The sequence below is a fragment of the Haliotis rufescens genome, unplaced genomic scaffold (assembly GCF_023055435.1).
Source record: "Haliotis rufescens isolate VD_foot unplaced genomic scaffold, xgHalRufe1.0.p SCAF_17, whole genome shotgun sequence".
NCBI classification, from domain to species: Eukaryota; Metazoa; Mollusca; class Gastropoda; order Lepetellida; family Haliotidae; genus Haliotis; species Haliotis rufescens.
In genome coordinates this window covers 24779666-24793167 of record NW_025963857.1, presented here as the reverse complement: position 1 = coordinate 24793167, position 13502 = coordinate 24779666, and the positions used below count along the sequence as shown (strand labels likewise).

General features: G+C 40.9%; 2 protein-coding genes across 3 annotated transcripts in view; one reads left to right on the top strand and one right to left on the bottom strand.

Annotated features, from left to right (window-relative positions):
• Positions 1 to 1014: 1014 nt before the first annotated feature.
• Positions 1015 to 5241, bottom strand: LOC124118763 (acyl-coenzyme A diphosphatase NUDT19-like). Its single transcript, XM_046481018.2, has 3 exons — positions 4169 to 5241; positions 2764 to 2971; positions 1015 to 1546 (listed from the first exon to the last, which is right to left on the bottom strand). Exons 1-3 carry the CDS (start codon positions 4913 to 4915, stop codon positions 1305 to 1307), a joined length of 1197 nt encoding a protein of 398 aa, XP_046336974.1. The 5' UTR covers positions 4916 to 5241; the 3' UTR covers positions 1015 to 1304.
• A 4660-nt stretch (positions 5242 to 9901) lies between these two features.
• LOC124118751 (xaa-Pro dipeptidase-like) overlaps positions 9902 to 13502 on the top strand; it is a 26368-nt gene continuing 22767 nt past the window's right edge. For both annotated transcript variants that reach the window (XM_048397780.1, XM_048397781.1), the window contains exons 1-2: positions 9902 to 9984; positions 12174 to 12357. In XM_048397780.1, the coding sequence (XP_048253737.1) occupies positions 9965 to 9984; positions 12174 to 12357 (204 nt within the window). In that variant the 5' untranslated portion in view covers positions 9902 to 9964. The remainder of the gene's footprint in view (positions 9985 to 12173; positions 12358 to 13502) is intronic.

Below are 13502 nucleotides of genomic sequence, written 5' to 3'. Positions count from 1 at the left end.
TAATTAAATTATCCTGAGAAACATATGATTATAGTGGGCAGGCAGGTTTTGGTCAGGGCTGGCAAGTATTTCAGCTAGCCAGTCCTGTGGTCTGGCTGAATTTTTGGGGAGTTTCATACCCTGATAATACACACTCGTGTGTTATATGCACCCTTAATTATGGAGAATTTAATTCTGGAAAAATATATCTGTTGTACATAAACATTTCAGGCTGTCAGCGTAAACCACGAAATTTATCTTTCAACTCATTTTTTTTCACCAAAATAATTTTCAAATAAGAGCCCCCTATTTCTAATTTTGAGAGCGCCCTGAGCGCTTAATACGTTGAATATGGTATGTGAAATATGTTATACAACAAATCAAGGGAACTGATATATACTACTCAACTTTCAATAAGGATAATCAGATATGTCATTCTCTTTAACCATACACTTGACATACTAAGAGAATAGGTTTCATGTATCAGGGAAAGTAAAATATCCTTATCAAAGTGGAATAGAACATGTTATGTATCATGTTATTAATGCTCGCCAATCTAGACCCTTGTGTTAATGACCGCCTCCGTGGTCTAGTGGAAGAACATCCGCCTGGAGAGTGGAAGGTCTGGGGTTTGATCCCCGGCCACGTCATACCAATAGAAGATGGTACTTGTTGTTACCCTGCCTGGTGCTCGCTATTTAGGGGCTAAAACAAGGACTGGTCGACTCGGAGTCTGAGTATACTGTGGGGTATTCATGTAAACTGTGACATGTTATATAAAATCAGCATTAGTCCAGACTAGTACAAGCAGCCACACACACATACATACATGCATGCATGTCGATATATAAGTGCAATAATCTTGGACGCGACGTTTAACACCAGTTTACCTCACCTCACCCTTTCTGATTAACCATAAGAAAGTCTGGTCCAATGCAAATCAGTTCAACCAAATTACACCTGTACACTGTTGTATTTTTGATTCAACTGCAAACATCACCCACACTGCAGTTAAATAACAAACAAACTGACTGACATATTTCTTGATGTATTTGGACTGGTTAACATACCGGTACTGATAATATGACCGATATCTTTCACACTACAAACAGGGCGGTCGGGTAGCCTAGTGGTTAAGGCGTTCGCTCGTCACGCCGAAGACCCAGGTTCGAATCCCGACATGGGTACAATGTGTGAAGCCCATTTCTGGTGTCCCCCGCCGTGATATTGCTGGAATATTGCTAAAAGCGGCGTAAAACCAAACTCACTCACTCACTCACACTACAAACATCATAAATATTAATATTAAATATTAACCGAGCACTTCACAGTTTTGAGTCTGTGGATTCTATTTTAAGATTGTCAAAATCTGCATATGGAGCTACATGTTCAGCTGCCATTTCAATATTGCAGGTGATACGCCCCTTGCGCTTTCCCTCGCTGTCCACAAGATAATGCGTTCGATGGTGGCGAGGGTGTTTACGTTTCAGTTCCTCCTGTGTCAAGCTGCTGTTCAGTATTTCTCCCTCTCCGTAAACATCCAGCACTTTCGGATATAGGTCATCACCTGTAACATTGCACACCATTTTTAGTGAGTGAGTGAGTTAAAATTTAACGTCGCATCGGCATTATTTCAGCCATATAGCGACGAGACCAAGTTTAATATGTTAAAAATTGAGTCATTTAAGCAAAGTAATATTTAAAATCAATTCATGCATACCATAATTAAAAACAATTTTCACACTATTAATAGAGATGACAGTTGATAGATAAAAAATAATAATCATGATAATGAGAACGCTTGTATCCTCAAAACGCTACACCATTAGCCATCAGTAGATCAGTGTGCCCTTGAAGTCATTCTCATCAAGCTGCCTAGCAACCCACATTACCATCTCATCCTACTGGGTACCCATTCACAGCAGTGTTAGAAATTGGCATTAATCCTGTAGTCCTTGTCAAACTGCCCAATAGTTAAAGTATCATAAGGACTAGTAGACATTTGTCGTTATTAGGGGTTTGGCTATATGTTATCATTACAAGAACTAGTGGTCTTAACAGTTTCCATCACTGCATTGGTGGGTGAAAAGAGGCATATTTCAAACAAATTCACATGGTCAAAGAGTGAGTGAGTGAGTTGGGTTTAACGCTGCTTTTAATACTATTCCTGTTATATCGTGGCATGTCAGCTTAAGGTGGGAGGGAAGCCTGAAGTGATGCAGGTCTCAGACGTTCGGTGCTGACAAACCTAGAAACATAATCAGGGAGAACCTGGATTCAAACCCATAATCATAGGTTTCTGGCGTGCCCAAGGGATGCAACTCTGCACAGCGAATCGCGGCACCTTAGACGACCGGCCCCCCTTGGTCAAAGAGATACCACATGAACATGTGTTTCAGTGTGGGGTAGGACCAACACCCTAGAAACAATCAAGTAAGCTTGCACCCAGTGACTATCCACTACTCCCCACGACCAACATAGCCTAACTTCGCCTGATTGTGACTTGTACTCTGTACACTGGGCCATGTTCCATCACAGAATGAACATGACGCCCAATTCTAGTAAAATGTCTGACATGATATTCAGGGATGAGAATGGATATTTTTCTTTTCAGCTGAAACTTCTTTGCAATGGAGTGTGGTCGATAATTTAGGGGTGTTTAGGGGGGAAGCCATGAGTTTTTAACAAATTTGTGGTCACTAAAATTCACAGAAATTTGTGGATCTGTGGAAGATTCTCATCCCTGGATATTCTAAAACTTAGTGAGGGAGTTAATCAACTCACCAGGCATTAGGTACAGGACAGAGTCGGCACATTCAAATCTGACAGGAAGCCATCGCTCAATTCTGTTGTTTGACCGTGCCCAGCTGAAGTGATGCAATTCCTCAAGGCTGGACATGTTCAGCAGTCGAGCCAGTTCGTACATCTGAGGTGGAGCTATACCTGCCCATCCACCTTCAAATTCCATTAAAATGTTTAATGGGGATCCCCACTGCAACAAAACGAACATTATTTTAAATAATAACTTATCATGTTATAGAAAATAAAATATATATTGTGTTTCCTATTTCATCCTATGCCATAATTGAGTAGGAGGTTGCTTTTATTAGGGTTTATTAAATTTTAATCTTTAAAAAAACCCAGCAATTTGCAGCATGTCAGTAAAAGCCTGCTGTATGTGAATATAATCATGATATTCACTAGCTTATCTATAGTGAAGTGCAACAAAATTTACACTAGTTGCAAAAAAACCAAACAATACTGGGATGGTGATACAATAAAATGTTACAGCTGAATTTGAGAGGAAAGGCTAAACTGATGCATGTTTTAGATGTTTAGCACTGGAGAGAAACATACAAGCACAAAATATGGTTCTGACAAACCTAGAAACTCTCGGGGGATTTGAACACATGACCATAGAACACAACTGTGTGTGCAGGAAATTGGGTCAGTCATGCCTCTGGTAAATATTGATGATGTATGATGTATGATGATGATGATGATGATGATGATGATAATAAAAACAACAAAACAATGCAGTTTACCGGGCACAGCCCGAGCTCTACCATCCACTCAATTACTGCGCTATAGTGCGACCTCTGTGTTTCGCCATACTGTTACCATGCCTCACACTTCAGTGACTCGCTTCACGATCCAACACCCCTTTTCGGTCTTGGGGAAACTTACATGTCTTTACGATCCAACACCCCTTTTCGGTCCTTAGGGTTAGCTTGCTTTGGGCAAGGGTTAGCCATAAATTCTAACCTTTTCAAGCGTAAATTCAGTTAATGCAATTGGTGAGTCATGTTGACATAAACAATGGCGGGTGTGGTTTCAAGAAAAGATGAATGGGAGAGCGGACCGTGACGTCACGTGCATGCGCAATTCAATGTTTACTGAATTATGCATGTGTGTTAACTGTTTATGGGGTGCCTATGACCCGTGAAACAAGCACTGATTACATACGATAGCACTCATGGTTCAGTGGTAGAGCGTCAGCTAATTAGCGCATTAATTAGCCAAGCCGGTGAGCCAACAGTAATATCAGTCACTCGATAAATATCCTGTTTATCCAGCCAAGTCAATATTACAGGACATTCAATGTCATATATTGATGACAGTATAATCATGATGTAATGTCTGTTCGCTGTCACACTCTCAGAAACTTCTTTATTATTTGTAATCGTACCTGACTGTGGACAGTTTCCCCCTTGTCTTCAGCAACATCTGGTTTTTCTTCCAGGCAACACAGAAAGAAGGCAGTATCGTATCTTCTGGGTTTACGATGAAGAATGATCTCATGAGCTGGTGTCAGCCAGTCCGACCACTCATATAGTGACCACACATCAGGCACAATCTTCATATCACGACACATCGTGATGAATTCAGATGCGTTTTCTTCAACTCTCTTCCTCCAAGTATTAATGTTTGAATCTGTTTTCAAGGCATTTCCATATGTTGGCGAGTCTACATTCATTACCGTCGTTTGCTTCAAGTTGGAAACATTTCTCGCTAGCAAAACGCCTGATTCTTCAAACGTTTCTCGTATAGCGCATATCCTAAACGCTATTTCACTGGGAATGGCAGTGAATTCTGCATCACGAATTCGACTGAACATCGGTGCCCCTTGTCCATTTCCTTTCACAAAATTGAATAAGTTCGACCTTGAGAGTTCACCAGCTTGGCCGAAAATGTCGAGCCAGTCTTTCGAAAAGTCTGCATCACTTGCTACACCACCAGGGAAGACATACAAATTAGGCATAAAAGTTGACTTGCTACTTCTCTTTAGCATAAGGGTCTCAAAGTTATCTCCCTTTAGTTCAGCTGTCCTGCGACTTGAACCAACTGGTTGGAATGTTATACCGTTGCGACATTTGTTAGCTGAAACAATTATCAGGGTAGCGGCCTCTCGCCAAGATTTCAAAATAGCTGCCATGCTTTCACTTTGACAGTGCGATCTCTTAGTCTGTTGACCGATATTAGAACTCTAAGCTATCGAGCCTACAATCGCTGCCATCTTGGAATAACAGGATCAAGGTCCACCGAGCTCCTCACACCGCATTTGATAGGTTGACAGTCTGCTCTGTTGAATGGGCCCTGCTCTGAACTCTGCAGTACTGTACGTACGCTATCGGTATTTAGTCTCTGACATATCTGACACAATAAATTATCAGTGGATTGGTAAATACTTATGTGTTGAAATTGCGGCCTGGCGTATTTGTTAACAGCGTGCGCAAAGCGTGCTTGGAGCGATCACAGTTCATAGGCGGATCCAGAGGGGTCCGGACTCCCCTAGACTAACATTTAGTCTCTGAAATCTTATATTACACAATATCCTTCTTGGCTCTAAAAGTAAGAAAAAAATGCCTATGCTGATGTGGAATATAGCAAGCTGGAGCTGGCTAGACTTGCTTTTGTATGCGTTCCTAGATTATTTTTTTTTCATAAAATAAATATATTCCACATTCATGGTGCAGGACTAGGACTCCCCATCCTTTTTGAAAACCAAATGTAGTATGTTTTATGCAGTAAACTTATCTGAGAGAGAATTTTGATATTTTGGACCCCTCCCTTTTAAAAATGCTGGATCCGCCATTGCAATTATCTTAATAGAGGGCTATGTAAGATTACACACACGCGTACGCACGCACGCACGCATACACATTCAAATGAGCTTATTCGCTTTCTGGACAACATTTGAGTCAATTTAAGACGATATTTTACAATAAATCCCTTTAATGCCGAACGCCATGCATCTCCTTACGTCTTAGAGGTTGTTATTACAAAGGAATTGATGTGTAATGTAGGGCCTACATATAGGCTAGAGTTAGATAACAAAATGGGGACCCTGGGTGTACAGGCCTACATAGCAACGTAAGCTTGACGAATTGGTTCAAAAGGTCAAACGATGTATATATACCAGGATGTCTCGTCGAATGAGGCGACTGACGAATTAGTTCAAAAGGTCAAACGATGTTGTATATATACCAGGATGTCTCAAACCTTAAGGAATTAATATAAAAATCCTTCATGGAAATTTTGAACTACTCGGTGGTCAGGCTCGGAGGCTTGGTCGATCGCGCATCTGATGAGAGGACACGTTATGCTAATATCCAAGAAAAGGCTTAAAATTCACACCCATGTTGGGAATCAAACCCAGCTAAAGGGTATTGGCGCATCCACTTTGAAAGATGTATGAAGCAAATGTTTCATACATAGTTGTGCATCCAAGAAAGTAATCACAGTTAATCATCATTTTCTCTATATAAACAGAAAAGTAGGGCAAGGTCTAAATTGTATACAACCCCTTTTCGGAAAGATACGATCATTTCCGAAATCTAAACGTCATCCTAGCCTTAAACGGCACTGCGTCAAAACGTGTTTGACGATATCAGGTCTGAAAAACTCCGGTGCCATACTGTCATGTGTGCTATTTCTTTGTTTACAGGGGCACTGGTGGCCCAGTCGTCTGAGGCGCCGCGATTCGCTGTGCAGAGTTGCGTCCCTTCGGCACGCCAGAAACCTATGATTGTGGGTTCGAATCCCGGTTCGCCCCGATTATGTTTCCTGGTTTGTCAGCACCATACCCGTACTCGTGGGTTTCACCGAAGTGGTAAACGTCTTAGACCTGCATTACTTCTGGCTTTCCTCCCACATTAAGCTGACACGCCGTGATATAACTGGAATACTGTTAAAAGCGGCGTTAAACCCAACTCACTCACTCTTTGTTGAAACGTTATGACCATGTACGTTCTTCTGTATGTCACGGCGATAAATTTGTTTGTTTGTTGCTTAACGCCGCACCCAGCAATATCCCAGCCTTATGATGGCGGCCTGTTTATAAAGAATTGATTCTGGGCCAGACAACTCAGTGACTGGCATTATAATCATCGATCCACGCATTTTGGATACAATGATACATCATGCATCAAACAAGTCAGCGAATCTGACCATCCGATCCCGTAGCCGCCTTTTACGACAAGCATGAGATGAAGATGAATTCTAACCCGGATCTTCACGGGTCACGCCAGTTGTTAGAAAAAAAACCCGAATCTGGACCAGGCAAACAAGTGATTGATATAATTTTTTTTATTAATAATAAAGATAAAAAGTGACACAACCCTGTCCCTAATCATAAGAAATCTCTTCTAAAGGCAGAGTCAGTTATTCAATTCCACCAAAAGCATTTGTCTATGAATCACTATGAAGCAGTGATACCAGGTGTTCGCGAAAAGGTGGGCGTATCCTGACTCCGCCGGTGACACCCGTCACAAACACATGCAAAGGCAAGACAACTGTTCACCTGAAATGACACGGGAACATATGGTATTAATCAAAATAGGGCCACCCATGCGTCAAATTTGGAAATGTCCTCCGCGTGTCTGCGAGAAATCGTTTTGAAAGCTTTACCAAAGCCTTGAATAATTGTAACCATCTAGCTATTTGAAAACTCCGTAGAAAAAGGCATGCTCGATTGTGCCTCAAAGGTTGTGAACTCTAGACACCGAAGTCTGGAGCTGCTGGAAAACTGCCCTACATAAATAATGTAGACAATTGGAAAGTTGAAGCAGTGTTCGAAATACCTGCCTGCCCGACCGTCCGAAACGGGTTGATTTCAACTCGGGCTGCCAGATTTTCAAATCCCCCTGCCCGACGGTCAGGTTATATTTCATATGTGAAAATATTCTAAATATTTCCCAATGATAAGCATTAATTCACATGTAAAGATGAATGATAAAATGTAACCAAAAAGAAATCCCGTTAGCTTTTAGACAACCTAACATTTAGCGATGCGCTTATGCTACAAGCAATCAGTTTTCATATTTTTAATTAAAGTGGGCAGGCAGGTTTTGGTCAGGGCTGGCAAGTATTACAGCTAGCCAGTCCTGTGGTCTGGCTGAAATTTTGGGGAGTTTCATACCCTGGTTGAAGTCATCTCTCTTGCATACTGTCTTATGGAGAGTTTGTTGTCAGTCTAAATCTAAATATGAAACAGATGAGGCAATTTCACTGTTTCTAGCTCAGGTGAGTAAATCAGTTGACGGAATTTGGATATATGACCATGATTGAACTATAAGAGATACTCGATATACCTGAATCTATTAAGTTTAACTTCTTAGCCAAATTCCTCTGTTTTGAATGTGGCAACTCGAGCAGAAATTCTGATTCATGTGCATTAAAAAAACCAGATCAGCAAGGAGTGAGTGAGTGAGTATGGTTTTACGGCGCTTTTATCAATATTCCAGCAAAATCACGGCGGGGGACACCACAAATGGGCTTCACACATTGCACCCATGTCGGTAATCGAACCCGGGTCTTTGGCGTGACGAGCAAACGCTTTAACCATTAGGCTACCCGACCGCCCCTATCAGCAAGGAGGGGAGCGCAGTTGGTGTCACGCTGTCGGGTACGACACACAATTGCACATCCGATCCACAAAGTCGTACGACCCAACTTCCCGAGGCAAGGGAGTTATCTGACCATAAAAGTTCAGTTTCCATCCTTGCAAAACTAGGCTGGATTTATGGAGCTATATTTTGGCTGGACTAACGAGTCTATGCATAGTCCAATCAATATCGCGTAACGTAATCGACATCCGGTTCGTAAACTGCCGTCCAGAATTCGGTCGATTGCAGGATTTGCGTCAAGACTCAACAGATATTTTCCAAGTCTTTTCATGTTTTTAATAAAGGTGCTTACGTGATTTTATTACAATATAGACAAGGGCTGGGACGAGTCCAAAGTTACTACCCGGGTACCCACCACCCTATTACCCGACCCTACCCGGGTACCCGCTGTAGATATTTAGAGATAGATACAAACTGTCAGATTTGGAAAACTTTGACCGTAGCTCTGGCAAAATGTATTTGGTTAGATACGCGTGTAAAACGATCTGGTCATGCACACATTAAAGTTTACTGCATGAAGTTTTATCTTTATTCAAACATATAAAAGTCAGAAGGAATGGGTGCATTGTCAGAAAGAAATTGGATCATTAGTGACTTATAGTGTATGCATAGAGTTTTAGATAAGTTTTGTCATTGAACAATATATCCCGTGACTAAGCACGGGTCCGGGTAGTCCTGTGGGTACCCGGGTCCTATTAAGGACCCACCCAACCCGAGTACCCGAGTTACCCGTCCCAGCCCTATCTAAGACTTTGATTATCGATCAGATCGTCTTGACTGGGTGCCGCCATTTTGTTTAAAGCAAGTGATATGAGAGGTGGAATCTGATTGGTCAGTGGGAGGGACATAGAATGGACATGGGTTACAGCTAGGGGACCTATTGTAACCCGGAATCCCTAGTGCGTGTATGTATACAGATATGAGAATGCTGAGAAAATATATTATAAGTACATACCCTGAGTGAGTGATTGAGTTTGGTTTAACACTGTTTTGAACCACAGGCCTAAGACTCAAGTCTAATATCGATGATTATTTGTGTATGAATTGCGAGATCGTTTGCATTTGTATAGAATAAATCCTTAGTGAATGTCAAATCCTTGCATGTTTGTATACCCAGAGACCATCTCTGGTATACCTTATATACCAACATGTGTCGAATAGTACTGACTGTTACGTTTCCCAAACTTGGCGCCGGACCCGTGAAAATCCGGGGAGGAATAGGTCTCCAGCAACCCATGCTTGTCGTAAGAGGCGACTTAAGGGGATGGGGGGTCAGGCTCGCTGACTTGGTTGATGCATGGCATCCTATCCCAAATTGCGTAGATCGATGATCATAACGTCAATCACTGGATTGTCTGGTCCAGACTCGATTATTTACAGACCGCCGTCATATAGCTGGAATATTGCTGAGTGCGGCGTTAAACAAACAAACAAACAAACAAACAAACCAAAACTTGTTGCCGTTTCCTCAACCCACATGGTGTCTTTTTGGCCGTAAGCCGTTTTAGCCTAATGCCACCACGACGCTGCGTGGAGCTTAGAACGGCGCGTGATAACAAATAAATACACCTACCGAGATGGCATCCGCAAGAGAACAGTGAGTACTTTAATTAAGATCAAGGCTATGTACTAGTATATCGTGTGGCATCTTTGTTAGCGTAGTAATAATTATGTAACAGCTCTGATTTGCAAATTAGGTAATATGCATAAAAACAAAAGTAGAAAAAAATCGCATGTACACGAGAACGATTCAACTGGGCTAACTGAAGCTTGTCATGTAATTTGCCTCTTTGGCCACCTTTGGACTCAAATCGGACCCACATCACGTATAGGCCTATATGTGATTAGTCTGTTTTATGAATATTAAACTAAATGACAGGTTCTGGCCATTCATTGTCTTACTGCTGTTGGTTTTGTTTCCAACTAGCTTTATAGTTTAAACATTTTAAGATTATTTATGCTTAATTTCTAAGTTAGACGATTAATACAAATGTTCATATATAGCCTATATACAGTTGCAGGATTGAGGATAATATGCTTAAAAAAATTGTTTATGATTATTTTCAATCACTGATGCTAGCTGACACTAAATTCTGTTTTAATAAAAACATGTTTGACAGTTCAGACCTCAAAATGTGGAATATTAGCGAACACTAAAAGATCTATGTTCAACTTATCACATTATTTGATACTAATTTTTCACAATTTTACCTACCCATTTTCTTCATTTGTATGGTATTTAGAACCACCCAATTCAAACTCTTGGAATTGACATGATTGGGGGAAAGTAGTTTTTTTCAAATGTCTAACTACTATACTGGCTAGCGACCAGTTATCACCATTATTTACGTCTTATTTCTGAAATATTCTGTTTACAGATAGATCTAGTGGAAGTAGAACTTTCCCGTTGACTAACTGTACCAGTTATTGTCATCATTAAACAGGACGTGCCACGTGATCACTCTCACCACTTGAGTTACATAAATAACATTATCAATATCATCTCTGGTATCGCACTCAATTATTATATTCATTTAAATTAATAAGAAATGTTTTTATCAGTTTGTCGTCTGCCCACTCACGTAAACACCTATATTCCCAAAATTTGATCTACACATGCTTAACCATAACACTATGTACCTGTATAATGTTTCTGCTGTTTCTTAATCATGTTAATCCTTCAAATAAAACAACATTGCACACATTGTTGAATGTGTGAAACGACCTTTGGGCATGACATTGTGAATATTAAAATAACAATTAACAATCGGTAACCATAGCTTCTTATTACTAACATCCTGTTTGGGAAATAAAACATCAGCTGCCCTCAGCCCAGTTCCAGGCAATGAAAGCCTGTCAGGAATTACCCCTGAGAAAACAGCTAAGGGCATCTTCAGCGTTGTTTTGGGCGGTTGGGTAGCCTAGTGGTTAAAACATTCGCTCGTCGCGCCGAAGACCCAGGTTCGATTCCCGACATGGGTACAATGTGTGAAGCCCATTTCTGGTGTCTCCCGCCGTGATATTGCTTGAATATTGCTAAAAGCGGCGTAAAACCATACTCACTCACTTCAGCGTTGTTTTAATGTGATATAAGTTGTGGACACGGAAATCAAATGGATGAACAAACGAAAAAAGACGTAATATATAAATTCTGAGGCAGAAGCAGAGAGACTAGTCGTCAGCCGATCATCATGATTGTTGAAATTGCGCAGTGCGTCAAGCACCAGGAACCCGTTTTAACCCAGTTGTCAAATGGGAATCCCCATATGTTTCATTTGGGGGGTGATTTTGCCTGACGTTTTTTATCATCTGTTTTACACTGTTTCCGTTTTTTCAAATTTAATTTTGGTCTAGCATTTGTGATTAAGTATGCCCAAAAGTATTAAGCTCTGCAAAGTTGCTTTGTTGACTTCACTTACCCTTTAAGAAAAACAATGCATCAGGAGAGCCAGTTAATATTGGAAAAAATGGCATTTCCAAAACATGACTGTGGACAGACCCCTATGAACAACAAACTACTTAATGGTGTTGATATTGAGGGGAGTGGTCCTTGAGATCTTCAATGGTGTTTGAATTTAGGGTTCCCCTTAATTTTGAACTTTGAACATTTGGTTTTATGACAAGTTATAGGATGCCCTCATCCTTTTCTGATAGCCACACGTTAAAGGGCCAGCATATTTATTTCCAACTCAGTTTTATTTTATTTTGGTAATATTGAAACCATAAATGACACACTATCCAAGCAACAACATGTCTAAAGAAATTCTTTGTTACCATGGTTACCAGGCCAACATTCTGCCGGGGGACGCACACCCTGTCAGTTCCGATGGAACTGTTCCGGGAAAACAGCCGACGCCTGAGTGAACGACTGAGAAAGAACAAGGATGTCCCTGATGCTGCCTACGTCCTGCTTCAAGGTGGAGAGTCGACGACCAGATACTGCTCGGACAACGAGCCCATCTTCAGACAAGTAGGTAGACTCAGCTTTAGAACAGTTAGAAAATTACGTGCTCTTTAGACTAGTCAAGCTCTTAAGACTAGTCCAAAGGACTAGTGGTAACCTTATTTCACTAGTCCTCAGAGTTTGTAGCTAGTCCTGCTTGAACAAGACAAAAATGTTTTCTGTGTTTACAGTTTCTGTCAATCTTAAAGACCAACCCATACTTGCCGTAAGAGGCGACTATGCTTGTCCTAAGAGGCGACTCACTGTCGGGATTGGGTGGTCAGGCTCGCTGACTTGGTTGATGCATGTCATCAATCCCAATTGCGTAGATCGATGCTCATGATATCAATCACTGGAGTGTCTGGTTAAAATTTTAAAATTTACAGACCGCCGTCATATAGCTGGAATATTGGTGAGTGTGGCGTTAAACAAGAAAACCAACCAAATCAGAGTCCTCATATGTCGCGGGTTGGTGGACTTGTGGGAATTTTGAAGTCTGTGTACTTGGATAACAGAGAGCAATCAGATGCCTTTGACCCTGTTAACCCTGGACTTACATTCTTAAATATTCAGTCTATTATATCAGCCTTAGAATTCATTTTTTAAGACTAGTCAATATGACAAGTGCAAAACTTGAGTTTGTCACTAGTCCTGCTAGACTGACAATGATAGAAACTAATAGTTTTAGTCCACAAGTCCTGATAATGATAACATAGCAAAACCCTAAAAAAGGCAAATTTCTACTAACCCTTATGTATAGGATAAAACACGCCTGTTCGGTTTTAATTGAAAATGTAAAACCGGAGCGAGGGAAAAGCTCAAATTTATCAACTGTGAAGAGATTGGTTAGAATAGGTCTTCAGCAACCCATGCTTGTCATAAGAGGCGATGATGCTTGTTGTAAGAGGCAACTAACAGAATCGGGGGTCAGGCTCGCTGACTTTGTTGGTGCATGTCATCGTATCCCAGTTACGTGGATCGATGCTCATGATATCAATCACTGGATTGTTTGGTCCAGACTCAATTATTTTACAGACTGACGTAATGTAGCTGGAATATTGCTGAGTGTGGAAGTAAACAACACACATTCAAACAAACAAACAAACAAACAAACAAACAAACATGAAATTTATCAACTGCAGGGCTGCTGGTATTATTTTATCTGTACACAA

Coding starts and splice junctions, on each gene's coding strand:
- LOC124118763 (XM_046481018.2), bottom strand. CDS start 4,915: ATGGCAGCTATTTTGAAATCTTGGCGAGAGGCCGCTACCCTGATAATT. Junction 2,972..4,168: donor GGGAAACTGTCCACAGTCAG/GTACGATTACAA, acceptor GTTTTGTTGCAG/TGGGGATCCCCATTAAACAT. Junction 1,547..2,763: donor TGTCCTGTACCTAATGCCTG/GTGAGTTGATTA, acceptor GCAATGTTACAG/GTGATGACCTATATCCGAAA.